Source organism: Pholis gunnellus, assembly GCF_910591455.1.
Source record: "Pholis gunnellus genome assembly, chromosome: 9".
Classification (NCBI taxonomy): Eukaryota; Metazoa; Chordata; class Actinopteri; order Perciformes; family Pholidae; genus Pholis; species Pholis gunnellus.
The window spans coordinates 20169830-20192854 of record NC_136535.1 but is presented as its reverse complement, the minus strand read 5'-3'; the positions used below and the strand labels follow the sequence as shown (position 1 = coordinate 20192854).

At 41.3% G+C, this 23025-nt stretch overlaps 2 protein-coding genes across 2 annotated transcripts in view; one reads left to right on the top strand and one right to left on the bottom strand.

Annotated features, from left to right (window-relative positions):
* The window catches only part of kcnab1a (potassium voltage-gated channel subfamily A regulatory beta subunit 1a), a gene marked incomplete at its 5' end in the record, with an annotated part of 78382 nt that extends 61628 nt beyond the window's left edge, over positions 1-16754 (top strand). Inside the window, 13 exon segments of the mRNA XM_079166841.1 lie at positions 1509-1546; positions 6739-6818; positions 7758-7802; positions 8900-8944; positions 10264-10396; positions 10400-10474; positions 10477-10567; positions 12816-12901; positions 14559-14679; positions 14994-15088; positions 15708-15828; positions 16279-16367; positions 16524-16754. Coding sequence (XP_079022967.1) covers positions 1509-1546; positions 6739-6818; positions 7758-7802; positions 8900-8944; positions 10264-10396; positions 10400-10474; positions 10477-10567; positions 12816-12901; positions 14559-14679; positions 14994-15088; positions 15708-15828; positions 16279-16367; positions 16524-16613 — 1109 coding nt within the window. The 3' untranslated portion in view covers positions 16614-16754.
* A 3956-nt stretch (positions 16755-20710) lies between these two features.
* ssr3 (signal sequence receptor, gamma) lies at positions 20711-22717 on the bottom strand. The gene is made up of 5 exons (XM_079166823.1): positions 22508-22717; positions 22057-22183; positions 21656-21754; positions 21165-21296; positions 20711-20959 (listed from the first exon to the last, which is right to left on the bottom strand). Exons 1-5 carry the CDS (start codon positions 22635-22637, stop codon positions 20893-20895), a joined length of 555 nt encoding a protein of 184 aa, XP_079022949.1. The 5' UTR covers positions 22638-22717; the 3' UTR covers positions 20711-20892.
* Positions 22718-23025: the final 308 nt, after the last annotated feature.

Sequence of the window (23025 nt, the reverse complement as noted above, 5' to 3'; positions counted from 1 at the left end):
TGAGTTAAGATAATATCATTATGCACCAAAAGATCCAATTCATCCGCAGGGTGTCATCTGTGTGTTAAACCTCAGTGGAGTTGATGGTGTTGCAACGTATGGCTCAATGAGCTCTGTTGTATCCTGACATCCTGTCTGTTGAAAGGCGTAGATGGTTAAGTGATGTTTCATGTTCGCCCTGTCTCTCCGGTACATCAACTGTTTTCTGACAGTCGAGCCGTGGAGGTCAACGTCGTCAGAGGAAGAACTGTAGTGTGAACATTTTGACTGAGTGAGAAGGATTACATGGGGAGTCAAAACAGTATCATGGCCTGAAGGGAATTAATAAATAAATAGATAGATATCCCCCAAAAAAGAGAATACATTATTAGCTGGAGGAGTTGCATAATTCTCCAAGGCTAAAAGGCCATGGCTGCTTCTATTTGTTAAGTACTAAAGTAATGTTTATACCCAGTTTAACAAGTTTATTTTAATACAAAAAAATATATATTGTTCAGTATAACTCAACCACATTTATATTTTTCCAGATATCAATATATAGCAAATGTATGGCCTTTTCACAGATGATAAACATCAAACTCTTTTATGTGTAAAACAAAAGCTAACTGATTTTGTTAGTTTTTAATTAAAGCAAGTTTGACATCAGTCATTTTGGGCGACTGTGGCTCAAAGTAGAGCGAGTCAGAAGTCCGGCTGTGCCATCGGAGTGTGAATGAGCATTAGTTTTGGTCCTGATGAGCAGGTTGGCCCCTTGCATGGCAGCCCCCTGCCATCAGTGTATGATAGATGAATGTTAACATATACGTATATACATATAATGTCGGCTCATTGGCTGGTATATCGTTATCAGAACTCTCACATATTGGCCTAAAGATTCCAGTCGCTGTCGAGCGATATCATACCGTATTAATAAAGTCTGATATATTCCATTTTCATGTGGCGAACAATGTCCTTGTCTCCCCTGCCAAATTTAAAATTCACTGAAACACTGACTATCTCATATCTTATCAGGCAGCCCAGGACACACATAAGCATTTAAAGGTTTGCAGACATGTCTGTAAACAGTTTTGACATAATCTGAAACGTTTCCTGCCACAACAAAGCCTCGTACATAATTCAGAGAAAGAGTGTGCAGAGGATTTAGGGTCTCTTCTGGTTGAGGTGGCTGAGCTTTGTGTCTGGCTTATCAGCAGTGTTTGCAGTGTAATTAGGAGCATGTTGTCAGACGCGCACACACACACACACACACACACACACACACACACACACACACACACACACACACACACACACACACACACACACACACACACGGCCTTCCAAATATGCCAGTGAAAACAGAAACTCAAGGTGATCCTTGGTCAGATTTTTCTCTTGGGAACTTGACAGCCTCCCTTGTGTAGTGACACAGTCCAGGGATTACTGTAGTGGTGTTTATGCTAGGGTGTTAAACACACACACACACATAAATCTTTTCTAACGTTGAAATGTGTTTTTCTTCCGTGCAGGTACATGGGTGACGTTTGGGGGACAGATAACAGACGAGGTATGATTTCTTTCCTTTATTTAATCGTAGTGGCCTCTTGCTTATTGATTGATACATTTTGTTGTACTGTGTATATGCAGTAATGTAATAAAGAGGGTTGAATGTATTGTGTATCGAAACATGTACACCTGATGTCATGTTACCCAGTGTCCCGGGCAGAAAACACTGTGGAAAATGTTTGATATTGTAATAAACCATTGGTATGGAACACAAAGTGTAAACAAGAACATTCTTAACAAAGGACAAACTACCTCTGTTGCCTCCTAAATACAAATTTACTTTGTAAGAACCTTATCCCCGTATCATGTGGGCTCAGGTCCGTTGATTTGGACTAAATATAAAATAATCTTGCTTGTGGGTGGAGTTTAATGTTTTCCTGATGTGAACACATGTGATACAACACCAACAGACAGACGGTCCCGAGGAACAATGTCCTGAGTCACTTCCAACTCGTCAAATACTGACGCTTGGTCAGTGGCCCCAAGCGTCAAGCTATGACGCTCTAGTCAGTCTCAGCTCGTTACAGGCATACTGTCTTTTCAAAATAAACTTCCAACGTAGGTTTACTTAGTTTTTAGGTTTACTTGGTTCGGTTAAGGCAACAAAACTACTTGATTAGGCTCAGGAAAAGTGACGTAGATTTATTTACATTGGAGTAAGTTGAAAGCCAACCATTTTTGTGCCTCTTTTGTAATCTGAATGCAAGCTATGAAATTGACTTTGACTGAACCATTAATAAGCAAACGATTCCTTCAGTGTTTCATCCTCGTTTTTTTTCAGTTGTCGGTCTCACGCTCCTCTTTCAATGAATGTTTACACACAGCTGTTGTCACAGTTAACCTTGATCGGACCACGAGCTCTAATACCTGAAGGCTCAATTAGCCTATAGCTTAGCTCCCTCACGTGACGTAATGACAGAGGTGGACAACCGTCACAAAGACTTCAGGTGTGATGATTCAGGTTGTTGGGACTGACTGAAATTTGATGCTACATAAGATAGAAAAGGGGCATGCTTATGGTCAACACATGTGTTTGTACTTAAATCCCCTTTAAACTCATGTTGATGAACTCTTAACATGCTCTGATGCTGCTGCTGTGGTCTTGGTCATCACATGCACACACTTAGATTGAGGGGAGGAGAACTAATCTCACCCCAGGAGACACGAAAAACCGATAAGCTGACACTATTATTTGACTTACCTTAAGGCTTAGTGCCATCAACTCACACGGTACGCTCAAAGCTTAGCACCGCTCTTCTCTCCACTATTGTGAATGTCCCCAGTTCAATGTCACTGGTATCACTGAACAACTGAGATTCATAAGGGAAAGGCTCAGATAAAATGTTTTTCTATTTTACCTTGTTGACTCAGTTCTGAAGATGATGTTTAAGCTCTCAGTAGAGACACACAACAGCACATTATTGCCATTAAAAATAACCACAAAAAAATGCAGTTAAGACACAAAAACATGGTAAAATAGAGTCAAGGTTGAAAAATACCCAGGTCTTGACGTCACTGTGAGGTAGATCCCAGGAAATAACTGAGCCCAACAGACCCTTTTCACAGCGGCCATTTTGACACGTCTCAGCAGGTTAAACACAGGTGTCATTGATCAAATTAATTATTATCTAATTAGTGTGTCACAGTCATTCTGGTGAGCCAGCATGCACAATACCAGGGCCCTGACCCACCTAAATGGAACAGGGTAATTAACAGAATTAACAATTATTAACATAATTTATGTTATTAATTACACCTGTGTGTCAAAATGACTGCTGTAAAAATTAATGAGCTTTAGAAGTGCCATTTCCCCCTACTTCTAGTGTTGATGCTAAGCTAAGCTAATCACCTGCAGGTTCTAGCTTAATGTGTATCATGCCGAGTAAGAGGACGGTTTCTCACTTAAAAATAAGGTCATCGAAAGGTGTATGTATACTAGTATGCCTCATCAAAGGGCTACTAAGTTTGTTTCACTTGTCTGGACAGCAACACATTCCCAGACAGACCGCTCACAAGAGTGTTGGTGGGCTGCAAGTTAACATTACTCATTCAAAAAGGCCAAAAGTGGATCCATAAATCATAAAGTGAATTGAAGAAAGTGTGTCTTGTCGATTTGAACTTTGATGTAGGGAGTGTGGAGGGGAGGAGGCAGTGCAGCCATAGAATCATCTCAAGGCCGTGTGGGTAGTATGTGGGAGGCTACCACGGCCTTGATTCTAGGGTTGTGAGAGATGAAACGTTTTTTTGTTTTTCACTGTTCTATGTATGGAAACCAAACCTTTTGTGCCCCACAATAATACAAAGACAGAAGCCTGAAGCGTAGCCACCCATGTATTTCTGCAACTTAACAGTGACTCAGTGTTTTTCTGAAGGTGAGGGCAGAATTGCATGTGTACGAGTTTGTCCGTTACAGACAGACAAAAATACCGCACCACTTGAAGGGCCATTAGTAACATTCAGTTCGTCCAAAACGGCCAGAAGTCAGAAATCTGTATTAGCAGCAATGCTTCATAATCAACACAAACGTCCTGACCTAGTAAATGTTGCTTTAAGCACTCCACGACAGAGATTGAACTTCCGTCTTACAAGACTCATCGGGAATGAGCAATCTGCAAAGGCCAGTCATCCGACTCCATCACCCTCGTCTCGGCTCTCTGTATGTGACTTTCTGCTCGTCTGTGTCTCGTCGTCTGTCTTCATAAAGCCCTTATTACCCACAGTGTGTGCCCCGACATTCTCTCCCAATTTCCATTACCTTGCCCATCCAGCACTTGATCACTTTTTCCATTTTCTTCCAACTTTTTCTTTATCCGCCATCTATTTTCTTACCTCGGCAAAAAAATCTCTTAGCACCACCTTCCTTCACTTTTATTGAAAATCACCCTCCACTGGTGGTGAAAGAGATTGTTCCCTGTATGTGCGCTCGGCAGAGAGAGAGAGAGAGAGCGAGAGAGACCAGTTGGAGAAAGAACATGCTGTTCATTTTCTGTCGTCCCTGTTTTTTCCAAGTCTTTTTTTCTCCTTAACTGACCTCTTCTGTCTTTCACCTCTCCGTTGTCTAGCTCTGTCTGCTCATTCTTCTCAGTCCTTTACTTTCCTGCCTCACTGCCCATTCAACTGTCCCTGAAAGCAGTGGATTTGCATCTGATAATGATGAGATATGCTGGAGATAGTACTTGTTATACTTAGAATATTATTAGTTTTCTTTCACAGACCCCGCATGTGAGCAGTCTACTGACTTTCACTTTTTGGTACCCATTTTTATTGACTCGTCATCACTTTATTGTTTTACTTTGGTATCTTCTTTAATCTTTAATTATGATTTATCGTCTTTATTTTACTTCTTTAATCGCATCATTTGCTCTGCCTTTGCTTTATTACATCTAAATTCGTTTTGCATAGTTTTATTGTCTTGCTATATTACAGTACTTTGGTTGTTCCTTCAAAGTCTTGAAAGACACTAATTAAATAAATTGTATTATTATTTTATCATCATCACACATAGGCTTGGACTGCTGCCCAGTCTGCACTGGTTGCAGATAGAAGGCCGAGACAGATTCTTAGAAGAGAGATTATCTAATCCTTCTAGAAACAACACCTCCGCTGTCTGCCACCATTGAAACAGCAACACACACACACACACACACACGCATCTACTTACTGCACAAGCACTTGCAGGCACATACACAACGGCAGATAGACAGATTCTACGCACACATGTAAACACAAACACACACAAGCGCCACGTGCGAAAGCACAACCTTCTGTCAGCACACGTTTAGGAACTCAACTCATGCACACACACACAGCTCCACAGGGAGACGATGGAAAATTCCCTTAAAGTCCCCATGTTATAAAACTCACCACAGGGAAATTGGATTTCGGTCTGACGATTTATGGTCATCATGTCTGCAAAAATATGTACATATGCCACAAACACACTTATGTAAAGCACAAGCACTTATTAACTAAAGAGGAATTAGTTGACACCACCGTACATCATTTTTTTAACAGATCCCACTTGCTCAATTAAGTCTGTACTTTACAGACGTCCAGTACAAGCCATGTTTGAGTGTGTGCGTTCAAGCAGGCTACTTGAGTGTGCTGCGGCATCGTACATACATGTACTGCGCTCCCTGCAGCATTTACTGTCTAACGCATCCTTTGCAACACAGGGCACTCCTGTTTAACCTCTGTGTGACAACTCGCTCTTTGGCTCTGCCATGCCATGCTGCACTGCTGTTCATGTAGCATTTCATAAGCCAGCCCAGCCCCCAACTGAGGGCTCTAGGGAGGGTTGTGCTCCAGCAGAACCAGTAATACAATTTGCTATAGTTTTAAGTGTCATAGCTTTTCTGAGCGTCTGCGCTCAAAGTCTGCCATCATAGAGAGAGGGGAGGCGTGAAATCGTTTAAATGCACTCAGTTGTTCACATGAAAAGGGACAGAAAGAGCTAGAGATCACAGTTCAAACGCTGGATTGATTTCTAACATCAATAGACGTTGTAAAGGGAGGTTCCAAAGCCATTTGAGCGCTCGGCAGGCAGTTCTAATTCAATATAAAACTCTGCACATATTCTACAATCACATAATAATCTATTTCTCGTGAGCTGGCTGACTAAAAAAAGGGCAATATAATGAAAAGTACAGTGCATTGTATTGGTTAGTAAATGATTTGTGTTAAAGAGACAGACTCTAACTGGGCACTCGCTCAGCCTCAGAAATATAGCAGCTCTTTATCCCGGCATTTAAAACATTCTCACAATTAAGTGTGATGGCACATTGGTTGTAGGCCTTGTTGTGAATTATTAGTGTTGTTTAGCCTTTTGTCCCTTTATTCACCTCTTGTAGCTTAGAGAGTTTGCACCCTTACTGTATGTTGCTGTGGTGTTTTGTGTCTATTCTATTGACTTACAGTTAAACAATACAATATATAAGCTTTCATGGTGTGCCATGTTTTACTTCAGAGATAAAGTTTTTGGTAAACCTGGAACACCATAGCTGTTGAAACACAAATGTTTGTATTTAAGATATTGATAAGCTAAATGCTACATCTCTTGCATGGATTTCTGTTTCGACAGGTGTCTTAAAATATGAGATTTTCAGCACACTGACATTTCTGTGTCCTCTCTTCGTGTGTGTGTGTGTGTGTGTGTGTGTGTGTGTGTGTGTGTGTGTCCTGACCTCTTGCCAGGTTGCAGAGCAGCTAATGACTATTGCCTATGAGAGTGGAGTCAACCTGTTTGACACAGCTGAGGTCTACGCAGGCGGCAGGTAGGTGTCGAACCAAACCAACCTCTCACTTGTTTTTTAGTTCAGTTCGGTGTGTTCAGGGGCCGACGTGTGGCTCCACGATGTTTTTTTTTTTTAAATGTTTCATACATGCGGATCTAATTTGTGTGTCGTGCAATTTCAGAAAAGGTTTCCACACTAGACATGCCCTTTATTTGAGACTGGGTTGGTAAATTCACTTGGACCAACTGCTGTTAATGTGAGGTTGGATTCATTGTTTTTATTGGTATATTATGTTTTTCTGGCTCCTTGAAGTAACCTGAGCCTGTGCCTTTGGATATTCTTTGAATATGAAGAAAAATGTATTCCATTATTATTCATGCAGAACCTTAGGTTGATCTTTAGGATTAAAGGAATGCTTTGCAGCGCCGAAAGGCTTACCCTGTGAACTAATTAGCAGAATCTGATATTTATTATTTATTATTTATTTAAACCATCTGATGTCTGAGTCTGATGCAAACATGAGGAAAATCCTGCAAAACACCTTTCCAGCCTGTCCTAGCTTTATCAGGGCAAGTGAGAAGATTTTCATTATTAGTCACCGTGACAACACATACTAGAATTGGAGAAATTAAATTCCAGTGTCAGTGGGTTTTGATTTTTAAAACATCCACCAATAAGGAGTGATTTCCTGTTAGCTGTATCCTAACTTACCAGAATACATAAACAACAATGAAACCCAAATTCTGTCAAACATAGCCTCTGTCACGATAAGATGGCACATGGGATGTAAAATGTTTTAAGTGTTTTTTTAATGCACCATATTACTTATTTATGGACACAGTGGTTTGCCATCTTTTCAACGCACAGGGGGGAGTTCAGTTCGATAGCAATAAATTGCAGAGTTGATATTAGTGGAGCGAATGTCTATGAATTCAAACTGCAATTTAATAACACCACCTCATTTATATTGCCTTGCAGGGCCGAAGTCATTCTAGGAAACATTATCAAGAAGAAATGCTGGAGGTAATGGTGACGTAAATGTGTGTGATGGCTTCATCACTTTTGTTGTGAGAGACAAATGAAACGTGTGTGCACGTTGCAAGAGGCAGCAAGACAAGTGTGTGCGGGGCGTGTATGAAACAAAGACAAAGGGGGGATGGGAGCGAGAGACGTGGTTTTCATCATTTGGTGTGTTCAAATGCACGCGTTAGTGTTGTGAGTGTGTGTGAGAGTCCGATATGTTTGATGTCAAAGGGATGCTGAGATCTGGACTACTATCTCTGCCAAGTCAGATCTCTTTCTTCAAATCTGACTACATTCCTTATTGGCAGTAATTTGTGTATTTCTGCACACACACACACACACACACACACACACACACACACGCACATTATATCACAGTACAGCAGCATGAAACTGTATAAAAGTCTGCCTGCAGGCATTTTTTGTTTCCTCAAATCTCAAATATTCCCTTAACGGAGTTTTTCAAACATGCTCAGTCTATTATTGATCGACTGCGTAGGAAACAGAAAAGACAGACTTACAGTATCAAAGGAAGTAACTGATAGTACTAGGAAGTACCTGATGGGTCTTTATGTTGTCACTCATCATTGTGCAGCTTAAACTTGGAACAAACCTGACAACTAGCTGAAATCTATTATGACTGGACAAAGCACGCATAAAGATTGTTTCCACCAACTTGTAGTGTTTGTACAGTGCCTTGTAAGCACAAACATGTTTAATATGCAGTGCAATTTGCACCGTAAAGGCCAAAATCGGCTCAACAGTCATAATGCATGCCCCTGCTCTAAGTGTCATTATTGACATTTGACGCTGGTGCAGTAGAGACTCGATGGACGTGGCATTTCAGTCTGATATATTCAGACACATCAGTCCAGCTTTGTCCCTTTGAGGGAAGGGGGACGTTCGGTCACATTAAACTGCTTCAGACTGGACATGAATGTACCTCAGTGAGAACAGATGATTATGGTTTGAACTCAACAACTAAGCAGAGAGAGAGCAGGATGATAAACACATCCATGAAGTACAATGCATTAGGTATCACTCATTCTGCTGCATGTTTCTTCTGACTTTCTGTATTTTTCTCTGCTCTTTCTCAGGCGATCCAGTATGGTCATTACAACTAAACTCTACTGGGGAGGAAAGTAAGTAAGAAACTCTGATTTCCATGTCTGAAGGCAGATTGTGAGTGGTTGGTTAGATTGTATTTATTTAGGAAGCCTCATAGAGAGCAAGGTCTGACCAGAGAACATTACACAAGACAATTCCGTCGTACAAAGCAGTCATCACACACGGACACACTCATTTGTACATCCACAAATGTTGTTCAGAATATCGGAGAGTAAAACGTCAAAGTCCACCAGAGGAGCTGAGTTTCAGCCACACGAACAACTACAACAATCTGTTCTCAAATCTATTGATGATCTGTCATGTATATAGCGATAAATTACGCCAATAGGTTATGTGTATTTATTACGTGGCTTTGTTAAATACTTGGTCAATTAGGTCATTCCACGGCCTTATTGGGACTATTTTTTACAATCATTCTTAAATCACTAAAACTCTTTTTAAATCAATATGTTGTGTCAAATGATTGATTTAGCAAGTACCCGTATAAGTGGGATAATGTCGGGGTTCATTTTGCGGCCGTACATTATTTCTTACATATCTCTTGTTGCAGCATCCGCTGTGCAAAGACGATAATAGTTCAGCCTCTCAACAATGAACCTTTTCTCTGTAACAACCTGAGCAACGTCCTGCCCCGTGCAGTAACCAGTACAATAACCAATGGAACAACCAAGTCCTCTGCTGAGTCTGGAGAAAGAAATGGAAGGATTAAAAAAAACGTTTTATAGCACACACACACACACACACACACACACACTCACACACTCTTAAGCGGAGACCGTCCAACTGGGTCTGGAGATAAGGTTGAAGTTATTCCTGAGCATTCCTACATGTCTGTGAGGAAGGTTCAGTCCTTCACCTCTCCAGAGTTTGGTTGCATAATGATGCTGAACAGTTGAAAGCTCACTGATCCATTTACATAAAACAGCCTGATGCAAACTTTCTCATGTCATGTCCCCTTGCCGAGGTCAAAAAGGTGATTTAAAAAGGACTTTCACTCTGCCTGGAAAGCTAGAACACTGATATTTAGAAGTTGATTAAGCACCAGAAAGTTCAGATAATATTTGAGTTATTTCTATGCCCCAAACATCATCACACAAGAATAACATGGTTCATACACCCATTCATGCCGTCTATTCAGTCATTTACATTGTTGGTTACATGACGTTGCACTTTACAAGAAGGTCAGAAGAGCACAGAAATAAGAACTCTTTTCACAGCCTTGTCTGTGGGTTGAAATGTACTCAATGAGTCAATGAACCCAATAACCAAAAGATAAGTATTGAATTAATATTTACAATGTAGCTCATTGTTTGGTTTGTGTTTGTCCCATCAGAGCAGAGACGGAAAGAGGACTGTCCAGGAAACACATTATTGAAGGTAAAACATGCAAACACATCCACACACAAACACACCCACACACACCAGATAAACAAACAACTTTAAAAATGTTCACTAACGACAAACCTTAGATAAATGTTCTTCTCCACTGCACACTGCTCGTCAATTCACCCTCCGCTATCTCCGCCTTTGCATCTCTCCGTGTCTCTCAGGTCTAAAAGGCTCTCTACAAAGGATGCAGTTGGAGTACGTAGATGTCGTTTTTGCCAACCGCCCTGACAGCAACACTCCCATGGAGGGTGAGTCATATTTCAGGGGATGTTTTGTGTTCCCGGTTATAGTGACCTCGAGGTCCATGTGTAGCTTAAGTTAGGCAGCCAGTCCTGTATAATTAATTATCAAGAAGTTATTTATTGGCATGCATATTAGCAGTGCATGGGCTCCTCGTTAGTCTATTGCATTCCACAGGTAAAGCCCATTAACTGTGGGGTTTCTCTCAATGTCTTATTAATTAGTGCTCACAACTAATCAATAAGGAAGTTGTATCTCAATTAGTTAGTTACTTTTGCTTTTTTTTCCAGCTCTCCTTCAGTGGGGCTTTTAAAATATTATGTATTTAAGCTGCGTAGAAACATCATACCTACATCGATCATACATCATACATTCCCCTTATTGAAGACTTATATGATACTGATTATGCACATAAATGACAAACTAAGTAATGAGACTTTATGTTTTTACTTTGATGTGACAGTTTGCATATGATTTCTATATTTAGGTCTAAATTGTGGAAGCTGTTGTTTTTTTATCATTTAGACTAGCAGTGCAGTATATGATGCATTCAAACAAAGACCTTGATTTTCTTCTTCATAGATTTCTACTGTGCTGCAAACAGGGCTTACTTTACTCCACCATCTGCACTCACTGTTCATTTCCTATTTAATTCCTTCAACTAGGTCTATCTATCGCTCTTCCTTCCTTGAATTCGTTTTACTCTCCATCTTCTTCTCTCCCTTTTTATATTGGACGGAAATTGAGGCAAACTGGTATTTAAATGTGAGCGCAGTGTGCACAATCACAGCATGTTGCAGGAGCTGGGTGGAGATGAAGGCAGGAGCAACAAGAGACAGAATTGTTTCCTTTGCTTAGTACTGTGTTATTTCCTTCGACAGGATGGTATTAAGTAAGGCATCTGTGTTTGTTGATTGTCATTTACAAAAGTCTTTCTCGGTCTTCTTGATTATACTTTTTTTGCAGATCTACTTTTTCTTTGTGTTTCTAAGCTTTTTCTTTTCTTTTCATTGTTTTCTCCGACCTTCTTATCCCTCATATCCTGTCGTTTTGCCGAGAGCCAGTTATGCAGAGTGAAATACAAGCGTCCTGCCACAGTGGAGGATTGCAGTATAATTGGAGTGAGCGCAGGGCGATGATGAATAACCTTAAAGACGGTCCTAATCTCAGTTTTTGTTGGCCCTGACCGCTGTTGGCTCGCACAGTCAGCAGTGTTGGACCTAATTGCGTCATTAAAAATGCGGCAGATGGAGTGTAATCAGAGGGTTTTTAGTATGTGAGCTTGTTAGTTTGTCCCCCGAGATGTTAGGGACGGGTGACGATCCGTCAGCATGTAAGAGAGACTCGGAGGCGGGTGGCCTCTGGGGTCTTCTTTCTTTTTTATACTTCATCAGTTTGTTCAAGTTTGTGTGTTTTCAAGGACAACATTTATCTCAGATTAGTCTCTCTTGTTGTCTTGCTTTTTCTGATGGCAAGCCCGTTCCTAAATGCCTACTTTCTCATTGTTTCTGTTTCATTCATCCTCTCTGTTTGACCGTTTTCTGGGTTTCTTCCATCTCTCTGTCTCTCCTGAGGCATGGCTGTTGTTGATTCAGAAAATATTGCCCGCCTCCGGGAAAGCGAAATCTATTGATCTTTATCCCTATCTTTGGTAGAAAATAAAGCAAGCAAACAAAACAAAACACGTTTTCTAAATCACTTTCTGTTTCAGTGCCAGCTGTGTTTTGTGCTTTCTCTGTGTGGACTACATATCAGGAACCACTTAGGAAAGAAACGATCTGAAGGATTTGGATTCTTATTTTGAATATCTTGTGGTTTCTTTTAGATGAAGCGTTTGACCCTCGGTGACATTTTTCAGACAGTTGCACGATTGAAAGATTGACTGCAGTTTGACCTATAATGCTCTATTCTCACTCATTAAGCTTTAATAAGTCTATTGCATTTTAAAATGAACTCTACTGAGTGAATAATGACTTCAATTTATACATTGAATACATTGAATCCTGTTAACTGCATTAAGAGAAGAAGGAAATATTTCGTTTTTACTGCGAGCCGAGAAGACTCGACCGTTTTGTTGAATGCATTTTGAATGCGCTTGGATCCAGCAGGGACGGATGTGTTTCGTTTGTGCCAAATTGAATTCAGGATAAATGTTTCTGTCTGTTACTAGCAGTGCACAGGGTGGTTTCAATAAATAGATTGTTCACTGTTGATCCAACTGACTGAAGCGATGTGGGCATGTGTATGTCTCTGCAGAGATTGTTCGGGCCATGACTTATGTGATCAACCAAGGAATGGCGATGTACTGGGGGACGTCTCGGTGGACGGCCATGGAGATCATGGTAAGACTTTGTTTGTCTCTGTTTGTCTTTTGGACTAAAAAAAATAATAAAAACAAACTTTTTCTATCAGTAATAAAAGTAGGTTTTGAACTTCAGTGAAGCAAAGTTTTTAAACCACACATAAGGTGCAGAATAAATGACTTCAATATAAATAAACTGTTATTTAGTTGCTGTACTGCAGTTTTAAACTTTTCTCAGCTCGTCAGAATTAAGGAATGAAATGTTTTCTTTGTGATTTAAGGGGAAAGTTTTAGGTTTAGATTAGATTTCATATCCCACTGACTAGAATAACAGAAGATAGCCACTTTACTTGAATTCAAACCTTATATTTGTTGATTCAATGCTCCATAGAATGAAGTCTCAAGAAGCCATATTTACTCGAGTTATGTTCAGTACCCAAACATCACTAGAACCCATTCTTAGCAGCTCATTATCTTGTACCACCTTGGAGACATTGCTTATGCATAGTCATGGTTTTGAAAAAGTGATGAAAGAAGAAATGGGAGGAAAATAGAAAATAGGACTGTGTTTGAGGAAAACCAGTTTGTGTTCCCACAGAGGCACAGTGGTTTCCTCCATCTTTGTTTACGCTTTCCGTCAGAAACAATCCGCCTCCCGTTTCAACTCTCGCTGCAGTAATGAATACATACAAGGGGAGTATGAAGCCACAACAGAGGGTTGTGAAATAAGCGAATGTCTAAACTGACATTCAAGGACCTAACACCAAAATTCTCCCCTCTCTCATGTCACTCTCTCTGGCCTCTTTCTCACCCGCTCCCTCCCCCTCTGAGCACAGCACGACGCGTTGACACTCTGTCTCTGTGTTCTCAGTGAAAAGGAGCGGATATCTTTGTAGAACTAAAGCCCAGATGAAAGCCGTGCAATTTATAGCATCAATAATGAAAGGGCAGGGGGGGGGGTAAACACGTCTTCTCGGTGTACGACAAGGCAGGCGTGTAAAGTACACACACATACGCAGGCTCGAGGGGCATGCCGTGGGGTTGCTGCACAGAAGGGCAACATGTAATTTGTAAGTTGAGTGATGACACCGACGTTATCGTTGCTAAATAGATTCCCCCCCCCCCCCCCCCCCTCTTTTACTGCTCTCTCATCCTGACATTTTTCACAGCAGGAGCCCTACACAATGGAAGAGTGGGGAGCGTTTAAAGAAGCAGCAAACCCAGTGTGTGTGTGTGTGTGTGTGTGTGTGTGTGTGTGTGTGTGTGTGTGTGTGTGTGTGTGTGTGTGTGTGTGTGTGTGTGTGTGTGTGTGTTTTTCTCTGGCATGTGTTATTGACGGACACATGGAAATCCAGATGAGACGGTATAGAGTGAAATTTGAATATGATGCCTCGGAGAGTTGTGATATGGAATATTGATTGGGTGACTTACTGTGAGCCCTTCATTTGAATTTGTACCACGCTCCCACGAGCTGATGAACAGCCTCTCATCTCCTCCACCAAGAAAAGCCATCGCTATCTATGGCCACCAAACATCTCTTCTACCCTCATCGCTTTTATTCTCCCCAAAAAGAAAACAAATGTATTAGTGCGGTATTACATTAAACGCTACATAGAAGGATGAAGCTGCAGTGAGTCATGACAAACTAATTCTTGCCTCTTTTCTCTTTGCCCTCCTTTTCTTTTTTAAATCTCTAGGAGGCCTATTCAGTGGCGAGACAGTTTAATCTTATCCCTCCAGTGTGTGAGCAGGCAGAGTATCATCTCTTCCAGAGGGAGAAAGTAGAAGTGCAACTGCCTGAACTTTACCACAAGATAGGCAAGTATTCTTTGTGTTGTGTACTATTGTGGCGAATTAGCCAACCGATGGCCCAAGACAAGTTAGCACAAACGTCCTGTGGTCAGAGCATTCGTCCACTCAGTTTCTCATAGATGAGTTAAATTAATGAAACCAATTAAACCGATAAATAATCTCTCTACTTATCTGTTGCTCATCCCCTCTGAGTTTTAATTCTTTTTTTTATCTTTATCTTTTCCTGGCACTGTTCTCACACATTTCTTTTTTCACACTTCTTCCTTCAACACGTCTGACTAAAACTCCTGTTTAACTCATTATGGTCCCCATGGTGACAGGAGTTGGAGCGATGACGTGGTCACCGTTGGCGTGCGGCATCATCACAGGAAAGTATGAAAATGGCATTCCTGAATCTTCCAGGGCTTCCATGAAGGTATGCAAAACTCAACTTCACCATGATTATTTTCTATTATAACGCATACAATTGATCTGCTCTGTTCCAAAAGTAGAAGAACCGTGTGAATTGAAGAGAAAGCTTCCATCCTTAACAGATTTTTTACTTTCTAACTATTACTTTAATTAGTGTCAGCGTCAGGGAGGGCGATGGAAAATTGTGATTGAATGTTTTCTGCAGAAGCTGCTAAAGCTCTAGCTTGTTTGTCCGTGTGTTTTATTTTTAAGTTTTAATGTATGCAGACTTCACAGATAATCAGTGCTACCTAAGATTGTACCAAACTAGACAGCTTTGTATAACACGGGGGTCAGGACTTCAAGATATATTGATATATTAGGCACAAGATCACTGTGAAAATCTCCTTCTATGTCTTTTAAGTCTTAAAACAAGTGACCGAATATTATGTATACTTACACTGGATATGATTCTGAATCTTGTTTTGACATTTATTGTCAATCTTCTTAACTGAATTATACAGAGAAAGTCTATTTGATCTGTCTCTCCTTCATGTTTCTGTGTCTAATCTATCTTTCACATAACTTCTCCTTCCCTTCCTCCTTCGCTCACGCAATCTCTTTCCTCTCCTCCCTCCCGCCAGTCGTATCAATGGTTGAAGGAGAAAATAGTGAGTGAGGATGGAAGGAAGCAACAGGCCAAGCTGAAAGAGCTCAACCACATTGCAGAGAAGCTGGGCTGCACTCTGCCTCAGCTGGCTGTTGGTAAGACTTCATATTTTATAGCAAATACTGTGGAAGCAACCGGAAGCGGGGCTTTGAAAACACAACTGCTCAGGGCTTTCAATGTGAGACATCACCAAATCCTTTACACAATGTCTGTGTTTGATTTTCCCTGCAGCATAGCGACAAACAGACCTCAATATCTATTTGTGCTTTCAGCTCCGATTAAATATCTGAGCTGCCTGGAAGGTAGAAGTAAATGTAATCAAACGTTTAAAAAAAATCAGTGGTGTGCTTTGGAAAAAAGGCTGACAGACATTTAAGGTTTGCAATTGGTAAACAAACAAAAAACTTCGATTAGTAGGTAAATAAGATAAATTGTTGTATACATCCCGGAGGAGCGACTAAAAGCTCAGTTTAATTTGTGTAATAATCAATAGTGCGCCATCACGTGGGCTCTGTGGGAACATCAAGCTCTCTTTCTTTCTCCAGCGTGGTGTCTTAGAAATGAGGGAGTGAGCTCAGTTCTTCTGGGAACATCCAGCCCTGAGCAGCTCACTGAGAACCTCGGGGCCATACAGGTGGGAACATGCAGAAACACACACAGCTGTTGTCGAGATCCAAATCTCTTTATACATCTTGGTTTCCTTACTTTTCCCCCTTTTTTGCCTCATTGTATATTTCACTTCCTTCCTGCCTGGCATGTTGTCAATGTATCATTCTCTCTTTTCACCCAGGTCCTTCCTAAGATGACATCTCATGTGGTGTCTGAAGTCGACCACATCTTGGGCAACAGGCCGTACAGTAAGAAGGACTACCGCTCTTAGACCAGGCGGGTGGACTCAGCCTTCCTACTCACCCACCTACTTAAGCATACTGCTACCATGGACCCACCGTTCAATGTTCAAGTCCATGGTTCTCTCCTTGGGCCCCACTCAGCTCCAGCCCACTTCAGCCTGGAACAGACAGCCTTGCCCTGCACAGATCGGGTTCATCTCAGGTCCAGTCCAGCTCAGCCAAGAGACGCTTAACCAACTCAGCTTTTTGCAGCCTCAAAACGCAACTTCAACTTCACCGCAAATCAAAACTTTGTCCTCCCCCCCCCCCCCCCCCCCCCTCCAACCAAGGTGTTCTCTTTCAGCACCGGTCCATTTAACTATATCTATGCAGCGCTTAGTCTAACCCGTGCCCATCTAGAGCACCACATCTCGGTTTAGAAATCAGATGGCAAGGCTTGCAGGAACAGCTCTTAATAGTTTGTGATACACATGCACACATATTTACACATGCACAGTTGGGATTTGAGCAGGACAGTATGAAAAGCACTGCAGGAATATTTCAAGTAAAAGTGCCTTGCTCCAGGGCACCTTGATAGTAGTTCTTGAGGGAGACGGTAATGCTACTTATTCACTTTTCCTATACCTACAATCCTCCCAGTGACCCTCAGGTCTCAATCCTCCTCTCTAATGCCCAGACTTCCACCCACGAGCTATTTAATTTGAGCACAAAATTCATACTGAGCACATATTTTATTCATGACAATTGCTGTACCACAAGCTGAACACATCTCAATACAAGCACCTTAGACTTGCTTAGCTTAGGAAAGTAGACACTGTTGCATGAACACCCCCCCAGTCAGTCAGTGCTTTCATTCAATTGCTATGCAGTGCAGCAAAAAAAATTAACATATGAGCTCAATCATCTCACCTCTTGTGTCAGAGGCAGTCACTCAAAACGTGGGGGGGGGGTCTTTTTTTTTCATGAAATGTGAGGTTAAGCAGTGACAATGCTCATACTTCTTGAAAAGAGCTTCATGAATGAGGCCTCAGCAAACCAGTTCCCTGTTAGCTTGAATGAATCTTAAACTACCTACCACGTGTACTCAGTCCCATATTTAGCATAGCACAGAATAGTATTCAGTACATATTATAGGCTGCAAATCCTGAGTATATTATCCAACAGGTGCATGCTTCTCCTGCTATAGTGTGCCTCTCGTTACTTTTCTACAAAGCACAGAATGAAACAGAAAGGAGCTTGATCAAAAATGCTGCAAGCTTGTCAACTGTTTGTGATCGCCTGTGAAGCAAAAGGATTGTGGACCATCGGTGGGATCGGGACTCTGTTAGGGGGGAGAGAGGGAAGCATGTCGCCCCCGTGTGGTCTCTTTCAGGAACTGCTGTTCGGCTTCATTAGATTATAGAAAAGAGAAATATTGCTTTGCAAAAGAAGTGGACTACGTTTCTCTCGGTTTGCATTCATGTTGGAGACATTTGGCTCCGTTTGTTGCCTGTGAACTGAACCTGCGATGCTGATTGCCTCAACGAACCTTGCAGAAAATGACTTATAGCAAATCTATGTTATAAAAGGATGACTGACCACCTGGCTGGTCATGGTTATAATATCTGCAACAATTGCGTGTTAATGCCACAAAGAGGCATATAGGCAAGGTTTTTGGAATGTGGCAAAGATTACAGTATTTATTCTAGAGTAGCTAATATATATATAGAAATTTATTTTGACATTTTGAGATATTGTTTGGAGAACTATGGGGATGTTACGTGTACATAAAATGTTACGGCATACTTTGTAACATAAGCAAAACCAGGAAGAAGCCTCTCGTGCATATGAGGACTTCACAGTACTGTATGGCAAATATATAGATATGATGTAAATATATTGTGTTGCTCCTCTGCAGTGTTTGAGTCACTCTTCGTCCATCACACTGTCACAGAACTCATTTCTGCCTCCTGAAAGATATTTCACAGAAGTATTTACAAGGACTAAAGGTCAATTTTCTTTGTTTTTGCATCATGACGTCAGATTATGAAATCTGCATCAATAATGACATTTAAAGAAGGAGCTTCTGTTCGAACTTAAGCATCGACCTTGAATCACTGTCTCTGACCAGGTGGCTCAGCTCTCACAGCTCGTGTCGCCGTCGTTCCTTTTTTTCATCTGGAAAACAAGCCATCACAGCGATCAGCAGAAATGTTGGCCTGGTTTCAGTTGAGTCACTGTCTTGTCATCGGTGTACATTTGTTGACTTGTAGCTCAAACACCCACCAGATTTTTAATCAAAGGAAATTTCAGCATATATAGATACTTTCCAGAAATGCTGTTACACATATTAAAACGCAGCATCAGTGAGCAGTGTTTTGGCTCCCGGTTTACTTTCAGAAGTCTGGCCTCGGATAAGGAACAGACTTTCTTGTGACTATTTGCATTGACTTGTTGTTGTATAAAAAGAAGGGTGAGCTGACCTCCTCTTGGTCATCATTGTAAAGCAAACAACCAGCAATTTACAAACAGAAAATATCCAGAAAAGCATTGGTATTGCTCTTTTCCTATAAAAGACTTGACTCTCCTTCTCAAAATATGGGCAGTAAGTGGTTTATATACTAAAATAGTAATTGGTAAACAGTCTGTAAATCCTGGTGGCAAAATGTGTGACGTGTACTAATGTGTACTTTCAGTTTGGTTGCAAGTCAACAAGCTGCTTCTCACTTTGAATCAGTGACCATGTTGGACCGCGGCCTGCCGGCGTGTGTGGAGACTTCTCCACCCGACAGAGTGCCTTGACTTGAGTCCCACTACAGGAACACAAAATCAGGGATGTCTTTCACGACGAGTTGTTAAATGGTGTCCGGATGCTGTCCGACAAATAAAAGTGAGAATAGAACAATAGGTATGCTGATTCTTGTGTTATTAGATTGCCTAATCTACACTATATATTAACTATTACCTCATTTGGACAAAAGCTTTTGAAAACAAAGCAGTAAGACTCTCATGGCACCGTTTATATAGGGATCACTTTTTTGGATATTGACTTAAAGGTATAGTATGCATCATTTTCCCTAAAAAAGGATGTATAGAGAGGTACAAATGTAATCCCTCTCAATCACCACTTCAGACCAACTGGAAGTGTCTGTCCTCTGCCTGTATTTTCTCTTGTCTTCTTCTTTTGCTGTGTTAAGAAGAATTAGAAGAAAAAACGTTTTATTTCTGATACACTGCTTTATCGCTCCCTCTCTTCATTCACTATCTTGCTCGCTCAACCAGCGCTGAGCTCTCTCTCCCTTGTTGCACCAGGAAAGAAGAGGCCAACTTTGGGATGCTGTGTGTTTACAAACAGCCACAGACAATGCTGCATATTATACCTTTTTAAAATAAAGGAAACGACTACTAGAATTGTCATCCTTGTCCACTTAGTCCTTCCCTACGGTTTGTTACGGTGTACGGCTTTGTTCCATCTTGGCAAAATAATGTTATGGGAACAGTTAAGTCAAAGAGACGTGAAGGTGATTGTCTTTCGTATCTTCTCCTTCAACCAACCTTTTGCTTCATGATGCATCAGTTTGTCCTCAGACTCAACAGCTCAACAGAGGGAAACAAGCAATACAATATTCCTTTGGGTACTAATGTGATGCTTTGATAATTGAGGGAAACTGGCCTTGTTTGCGAGAATAGAGACTTTTTCACCAACATGTCAACACTGGTCTGAAGGTCAAAAAGGAACAAAGCTAGAAACTAAGCTGTGGCTGAACTCTGATTCACATAACATGAAGAGTCCTGCAATGTGACGCATCATCTTCAACCCAACAGTTCCTGTTCTGGTATGAAGCCAAACTAGATTAATCCTCATAAAAATGTCAAGTAATCTACTCTGCAGATTTTCTACAACATGTAAACTTATTGATGGAAAAGTCTTGACATTGAGTTTGTTATGTTAGTGTTAAATCATCAGCGTATCTTTTTGTTTTCTCTGTAAATAGTCTATATGAAAGTGTGATTCTAATTAAATGCATTGCCAATGGAAACGTCAGCGTCTCACTTTTGTCCAACAGGTTACTAAACATAATAAATGAATATATAATAAATAAAAGGGCTCTCAAGCATACTGAATGGCACACACAATTAACAGAGGAAAAGTATACCTGGTTGCTTTATTTGTTACAAAAAACAGAAGACAGACATTTGATCATGAATTTCATGAAGTTGAAATGTGATATTTCGGTCCTTCAAACCCCATTCCTAACTTAAGTGAAAAACAAGTGTATACCCTCTTTAACCCACCCCTCAAGCTTTTATTCCCCTTTTCTTCCTCCTTTACTTGGAGCCTGTGGACAGCAGAGCGATGAGTCCTGAGGAAGCACTGATGGACAGAATGTAGTTGCTGGGGGAAAAAAGTAGGTTAAGGTAAAAACTTCGGAGCGTTTAATGACAACTCGGAAAGATCAGAGTTGAAAGGAATTGGTGTGGAAATGTGCAACATCTGCCTTCACCTGCGTGAAGTGTATGACAACAAAAGAACTGCACTAACGCTTCCAATCCCAAACGTTAATATGCCGACGGCTTGTACATTGTGATTAAAAGGATACACAGAGGGGTTGAAGTTCCTGAGCAAGAAGAAGGAGGCGATGATGACGAGCACCAGGAAGAGAGTGTTGTTGTAGAAGATGGAGAAGGTGGTGGCCTCGTAGTCGGCGACCTCATTCTTCTTCCACAGGATCCTAAACAGACAGAAAAATAACTTTCATGGTCATGTAAAGAAAAATACGAAGATACAGCACAGTACGTGTCTCAGGGGCACTGCAGACTCACACTGAATCAACAGGCTTTTCAGCAACAACGTGGAGAGACATTTAAACGTTAACCCACGTTTAAGAAGACCGTCTCTTCTGCCATATGTTGCTTTTTTAGTCACAAGACGTCGGCACTACATTTATGCTTTATACACATCTATGTCTTGACATACTACACTGAAAACACTTTTAATTTGCCAAAGCTAATTGTGAAACCACAGGCGCAAATGTCCAGCCCAACACACACTGTATCGAGGTTTGGCTTCACGATATGATGCATGTTTCACCTCTCGTCTTTCTCCTTGCGGGACATCTTGCGGTTGTCTGCCTCGGACAACTTCCTGGTTACCTCCTTGGAGACGGCATCCTCGCGTTTCTGGGCAACTCTGGAGGATGGGGGGAGAACGGTCACAAATATTTAGGATCAGGGAAAGAATATTATTGAGCCAGATTTATAAAAACAAGTACTTTGGCGCACAGCAGTTCCCCACTAATTGGTCTTCCTTGGTACTTTGTTTACCAAATGTATTAAGTGTAATTACATACAAAATGTCCCCCTATTCTGTGCTTATTAATGTAAATGTCATCTGTACCAGCAAGGTAACATAAGTGCACCCCAGATCGAACTAACGTACACGTGCAGGAAAGAGAAACTTCAGATGCAGAGTGGTGTGTGTCTGCTTCTTACTTGTGTTTGAGGACAAACTTGACGTTCTTGTAGGCAAAGGCCACCAGGTAGGTGCTGACCAGAGTCATCACAGCGTACAGAACTGCAGACTGGACAAGGTCCATGTGCCAAATCCTCCAAAACAGCCCTAGAAAGATGGAGTCGATCAATATTGGCCACATGTGCAGCATGTTGATTCAATACATGTCATAATCCAGGTGTTCTGAACCTAAAGTCACCACACTGACAGAGTTAGCAGTCACAGTAACCAACCTTTAGCCTATCACAGTCATTCGTATTGATAATCTTGTATTATTATGCTCTTCTGCCTTTAAACGTGTACGTGCTAATGAAGTTAATTCAAAGTACTCTTGACAATCTCATCATTAAATCGTGTTTTTCCTAAATTCAAGCAGTGGTAGCTAGGCTAGTTAGCATCAGCTAGCTGCTCCAGCCTCTCTCTGGTACTCACAGATGGGGATGGCAGAGACGATGAGTGCGTTTCCGTAAAAGAGAGCGGTGGACTTCGCTGAGAGGTTTCTGCTGAAGTCCTGGAGGAGAAGATCTTCCTCTGACTGCTGCTTGCTGCCTTTGGGAGCCATGTCTGCGGATTGACCGGTGTGTCTGCTGCTCAGCTCGGGACACAAGAGGACTGACACGTCGGAGTATTAGGAGAAGAGGGACGCGTCAGCATAAACCCGGAAATACGCTGGCTTTCTTCTTCTTCGTCTTTAGTTCCGGCACTGCCACGTATTGCTGTCCTCCACAGGAAAACAAGAGTACTGCACCGGTAACGCTTCATCAAAGGACAGTCAGTTCACAAGATACAACCCCATGTTTCCTCACGTTCCTCTTGGTTATAGCTGTGATTTGTTTTGTATTCATTCGTGAGATTTCTAACATTTACATGTTACTTTCATTTTTTTTTTACCTCTACAGATTTTTTCTCTTCTCCATGCACCTTATAAGTAGCCTCAGTAAAGTTGTGAC